The following is a 6,209-nucleotide window of genomic DNA, read 5'->3' on the forward strand; positions in this document are numbered from 1 at the left end:
TTTAACCCATTTTTCAGATTTGAGGAAATTTCCAGGATTTTTTGACATTTCTCATATATTCTCATATTTAGGACGTTTCTACAATTTTAGGATGTTTCTCAGATTTTGTATATTTCTAGCTACAATATTTTGGGATGTTTTCAGGATTTTTGGATGTTTAAAGTATTTAAGGACGTTTCTCCGGTTTTTAATACATTTATAGGGTTTTAGGAGGTTTTGTCGGATTTTAGGACACCTCTTGTGTTTTAGGACGTTTCTAAAATTTTAGGACATTCTCAGATTTTAGGACATTTTGAGGATTGTAGGACATCTGTAGGACTTAATGACGTGTTGTCGGATTTTAGGACATTTCTAGGATTTTAGGACATTTCTAGGATTGTAGGACATTAGGGTCTTAGCTTTAGTGGATCCTCCACTGGCCTTTTTTTTATTAATAAGCTCTATTTTGCTGTTTTATTCACTCTGACACCGTCTGTGTACTAAAAGTACAAAAACAATTCACAGTGCGAATCTCTGTATTTTTATTGTGATTTAAAAAATGGATGAGGGGCCACCCGGCTCCCTGTCAGGGGCCAGATTTGGCCCGCGGGCCGTAAGTTGAGCATCACTGCATTCGTCTTGAAGCTAAAAGCGCGTTGTGTGTTTCAGGGGAAGGTGGAGATGTCTCTGGAGATCGTGACGGAGCAGGAGCACGAGGAGCGACCGGCTGGACTCGGCAGGGATGAACCCAACATGAACCCTCACCTGGAGGAGCCTCAGTGAGTCACACACACACACACGCACACGCACACGCACACACACACACACACACACACACACACACACACATGCACACACACACACACACACACACACACACACACGCGGTGTGTCAGCCTCTCCTCTCTCCTGCAGGCGTCCGGAGACCTCCTTCCTGTGGTTCTCCTCTCCCTACAAGACTCTCAAGTTCATCCTGTGGAGGCGGTTCAAGTGGTTCATCATCCTCTTCATCATCCTCTTCCTCATCTTCCTCTTCCTCGGCGTCTTCCTCTACTCCTTCCCGGTGAGTTTGAGTCCGTGTGTGAGAAACTGTTACACTTCTTGGATGGAGAGTGAGGAAGACATGCGCTTATTTGTTGATTTATTTACACAGTTAAAGCATCTTTCGGTTGTTTTTTTATTTTCACAGTCAGGTGATTTAAACCAGCGGAAAAATCCGGACATCTACAGTTAAAAACTACGCAAACATAAAGTGTGTTTGGAAGAAATGTGGCTCGAAACTGGATCGAAAGTGTATTTATATCAGCTTCTGTCAGACAGCAGATATAAGGACACTGACAGGAGGACGCTGTGTACATCGAAATTACCCGTCAGCGTTAAAAACATTTAGCTTAATGTAGATACGAAACTTAACAAAACAAATACCTGCGTTCTAGTCGTTTTTTTAGACATTTCAGTGCACAAAAGTTATGTAATATCTTTAATAGTTAACTGGTAAAGAGAGCAGGTGTTAAAAGTTGGTGATGGAGGTCTAGAAACGGTCTTTTGTTTTAGCTTTAAACTGCATCCATTTCTCTCTTCGTCTCACAGAACTACGCCGCCATGAAGATGGTGGGACCGTTCGGGCCGGCCAAAGCAGCAGAGTGACGATCAAAGTGACGAGGGAAGTGGGAAAAAAGTTCCTACAAGTGAAATTAAGGTTTTTTTCTCTGTTTTCTTAAGTCTTGTCACTAAAGTTGGGAGTGAGAGTGCAGCGATGACCCGGTGACCTCCGTCTGACTGTTCCCCGAAAAGTTTACGCTCTTTTGGAAAGAAAGAGATCAGCAATAGAGCCCAAGGTTCCCAAACGCCTCCGACACGATCTGTGCGTTTTTCCATTTGTGCCTTCGCCGTCTTCATCACAAACGTTACTGTGCCGAAACGCCGCCGTCAGATCTCAGCATGCGTCGCCCGCGTCCTCGTCTCACGCTGAGAAGAGGCGGGATAAAAGCCCGTCGCCGAACCGCCGTCGTGTTCGACAAAAACAGAATCAAAGGCCGTCGCTGATCTTTTTACCGCCTGCTGTTTCCCCGGCTGCGGCGCCGCGGCAACGCCAGGCCAGGCAGCGGCGACTGATTCAAACTTTATGGCTCCAAAACATCAAATCTTTGTGAAGAAGAACATTAAAATATGATGTGAATTTTATTCTCTTTACAGTATATAGATATAGATATATATATATATGATAAATATGCTGCCTTCAGCTGCAATCAGAAATCAAAGTCATTGAAAATGTAGTAAACAAACGACTGAATATCTTTGCTGTGCGTTTATTGTCTCACGTGTTCTTCATCAGCAGTTACCCGTTTAAAAATAGTGTTTAAATCAATCAGCTGCATCGACAATTATCACCTCAACATGCATTTTTATCCTCCGTGTTACACGTTTTCTTCCTTCCCCTCATTTCCTTTCTTGCCTTCTTCTGTCCGTCTTTATCTCCAGGGTTTGGACGGTCATGGAAAACCTGGAAAAACTTAATATAACCCTAAAAGTTTTGAAAAATTGAATTGTGTGATGTATTCAAGGACTGTCGGAAATGTGAAAATCCAGAGTTAATTTCTGCTCTTACAAATTCTAGCTTTGATTAATCAAAAGTCATTTTTCTTTCTTTTTTTTTTTTTTTTTAAGAAAAAAATACTTCCTAAACAACTGATTTTTTTATATTAAAAATCCACTAAAAAATGTTTAAAGAAAAAAAATTTCATATTTCTTTTCTTGGAAGATCACCAATTATTTTAAAGAAAAACATTTTTAAATTTTTTTTTTAAAGCAAAAACAAATCCCCCAAAAATTTTAACGAAGAAAAAAGTCTTTAAAAATCACCAAAAAATTGTCAAATTTTTTTGAAAAAAACAAAAAATAAAATAAAACTTACAAATAAAGTTTTATGCCCCGAGGTTTCTCCCCAGTGCTTAAAAAATATTCAACATCCCTCCCCCTTTTTGCACAACCTCCTCCCTTCTCATAAATAATGAACAGTCCCTAAGTTATATTTAAATATTCAGTTTTAATCCTGTTTTGAATTCTTTTTTTTAAATAATATATATTTAAAAAGCTTTTAAAAGGTATTAAAATGAACCGATAAGGAGAATCTTTCAGAGAACGTTTGGTCTTTAAAATTTGCCTGAAAATCATGAAAAAGTCCTGGAAATTTATTGGTTAAAATCTGTATGAACCCCGACCCCTAACTTCATCCCCCTGTTTGTGTCCTCCCTGCATCTCAGAGAACGTTTCACCTCCTCCTCTTCATCACTGCTCCTCCTCCTCCTCCTCCTCCTCTCCGCTCTCTCAGGGTTCAGCAGGTTAAGTCTGGGATTTGCTCTCATTGATCTCGAGGGGTTAAACTTTGTTAGTACAAAGCGTGTTTTTAGACGTGTGTGTGTATGGAGATCAGGGCCACACACACACACACACACACACACACACACACACACACACACACAAAGCCTAAAAGGAAAGGTTAGAGGAGAGCGACTAATCCACTCAGATTTCGCAGGATTTCCTTCTAAAACTGACGAAAAGCAGCGACGGACGAAACAGAGACGTAATAAAAACCACATAACGAAAAGAGAAATATTCACCTCCGCTCTCTTCTTCTCTTATTTATTTCTGCGTCCTCTCGGCGGTTTCCTCTCTCCAAAGCCTAAAGTTTGGGTGCGATCAGGTCAGTTTGCTTTGGTCGTCACCGGAGTGGAAAAGTTGACTTTGGTCCGTTTTGGTTTCGCACCAGCCGATTACGAGCCAACCAGGACCTGCAAACAAAAGTCATTTATTGGACGCCGTTTTTGGTCGTCCTGCCAGGTCAGAGAGCGTTTCGGTCCAGCGCCGCTCACCTCCTCATATATCACACTAATTAACCTTCACAAATTCAGCTGAAAACGACTTTTAATCCAGAATCCCGTTCGTGCGGCGCCGCTTTCCAAACATCAGGAACTCGCTCGCTATCAGATGTCGGTGTTTGTCTCCTCGTGGCAATAACCTCGTGCAACTGCAGCAACCGCTGTGCAGTCGGAAGTTCAGTCGCTTCACCAAAGTTCACAAAACCCGAAAGCTCCTGAGACTGAAAAGACAAAAAAAAACATGTTGAGAAGCACTACAAAGATGAGTTAAATTAAGGACTCAAGATCATATTTCAGCTTTTAATCGTCATTATTTTTATGTTAATTCTCACGATTTGGCGTCCCCCTTTAACTTGAAGCGGAGTTCGTACGGTCGTGAAAAACCTGGAAAAGTCATGTATAAATAGCAATTACCAGGCCTGTGAAAAACAAAATATTACCTGAAATTTTTGGAAAAGTCGTGGAATTTTGTTTCACAAATCTGTATAATAACGCGATGCATTCAAGGACCGTCAGAAATGTCAAAAACCAATGATAATTTCTGATTTTACAGTTTCCGGCTGTGATAAATTGTGGAATTTTTGGTTATTTTGAACAAAAAGATGCTTAGCTTTGTAAGGCATGTTTTCTTTAAAAATCATTACAAGATTTTAATAAAAATTAATTGTCAGAAAATTTTTAAGAAAAAAAAAAGCCAAATTATTTCTTTAAAACTGCCAATTTTATTTTATTAATTTTTTTAAGTCTATTTTTTTTGGCTTTTTGCATTCATTTAATAAAACAGTGAAAGTGAGAGAGAGGGGATGACATGCAGCGAAGTGCTGAGGCCAGAATCAAACCCGCGGTCACTTTGTACACGGGACGCCCGCTCTGCCAACTGAGCTACTGGGCACAAAATCACCAAAAATTTCTAAAGAAAAAAAAAAATAGCCAGTTTTTTCCTTGTTTTCCTTTTCCACCAAACGTTTTTAAATGGGGAAAAAAATTTCAAAAGTTGTGTCTTTAGAAATTACCCAAAATTTTTAAATACAAAAAAATCACCAAAATTTTTTCTTTAAAAATTGCAAAAAAAATTATATAAATCAAGAAAAAAAGGCTCCAATTTATTTATTTTTTATTGTGAACTATCGTCCATGTCATCCTCGTGAACACAATATCTTCACATCGCCGTGAGGGAGTTTCCTTAAATCTGGCACAAACGTCAAATTGGACACAAGAATGAATTTATTACAACTTGATGGTCAAAGGTCAAAGGTCAAGGTCACTGTGACCTCACAAAACGAGCCCATGACTCAAGAATTAATTCACTAATAATGACAAAATTTCACACAAACGTCCAACAGGTTAAAATGAAGAAGTTCTGACATTTTATATCCGAAAGCTCAACTTCACTGTGACGTCATAACAAAAACTCTTTTCTGTCCGTTGCTCGTCGTCGTCTCTCAGGAACAGAAGACATTCGGTCAGAGTCTGAATTTGTGACGCTGATATTTAAACTGAGCTGATCGTGGAGATCTTCTGTGTGCGACGCGTCCGCGTTTTCACGGATGTAAACTTTAAGAGAAACTTGACTTGTTCGCAAACGACCGCGTGGCGTTTATTCTAGTTGTTATTACTTGCGTTGGTGTCTTGAAATATCTCCGGTTATATATTTACAAGAGCTTTAAACGTCCTGCTGATGTAAAGCCACGACTTTATTTGACAATCCTGCTGCTGTTTTGTGCACTTCATTATTTTATTACTGGTTTCCAAGATGCCTTCATACCGCAAAGCTGTCTGCAACTCAGCGCTGTTTTCTCCCTGATGTTCTTCCTGTCAGTGAATGCAACGTGCCTTCAGCCTTCAGCTTTGCTGCCTCGATTTAACACGAACTCAGCAGACCAAAAACAACCAAAATGACGTCGCTGTTGTTGTTTTTTATTAGCTATGACTTCTAGTTGCCTTTATGAAGCTTGTTGCCGTCTGAGTGAACGTTGACCTGAAAGAACGACATTTAAATTAGCTTATTTTTTAAATACAAAGCACTGAATTTAACGAACAAATTAACAAAAGATGTTTATTCTCTTAAAGGAAAACTTCCTTTTTTAAGGAAATATTCTTATTCACTTTCTAAATTTGGAGTTAGGTCGAAGATGACGCTACTTTCATGGCGTCACGCTAAATATTAACCCTTTGAAACCAGAGGAAATTGGCTTGATCGCTTTAAAAAAAAACATGAAAAAGGGCAATGAGAATTGAAGGAAGAAATGACTCGAAAATTAGCAAGAAATTGTAAAAATGACAAGAAAAACACCTGAAAATTAGATAATTAGAAAGTAAAAAAAAGACTGAGACACAATTTTTAAAGAAAGT

General features: G+C 39.1%; 1 protein-coding gene across 1 annotated transcript; it reads left to right on the forward strand.

The window, feature by feature from the left end:
• Window positions 1-597: 597 nt before the first annotated feature.
• Window positions 598-1,650, forward strand: LOC121939415 (dysferlin-like; the record flags this gene model as incomplete). Its single annotated transcript, XM_042482430.1, has 3 exons — window positions 598-758; window positions 895-1,042; window positions 1,570-1,650. Coding segments are annotated over 3 exons (366 nt in total), but the record flags the coding sequence as incomplete, so codon positions are not given.
• Window positions 1,651-6,209: the final 4,559 nt, after the last annotated feature.

The sequence above is a fragment of the Plectropomus leopardus genome, unplaced genomic scaffold (genome assembly GCF_008729295.1).
Source record: "Plectropomus leopardus isolate mb unplaced genomic scaffold, YSFRI_Pleo_2.0 unplaced_scaffold4791, whole genome shotgun sequence".
Taxonomy (NCBI): Eukaryota; Metazoa; Chordata; class Actinopteri; order Perciformes; family Serranidae; genus Plectropomus; species Plectropomus leopardus.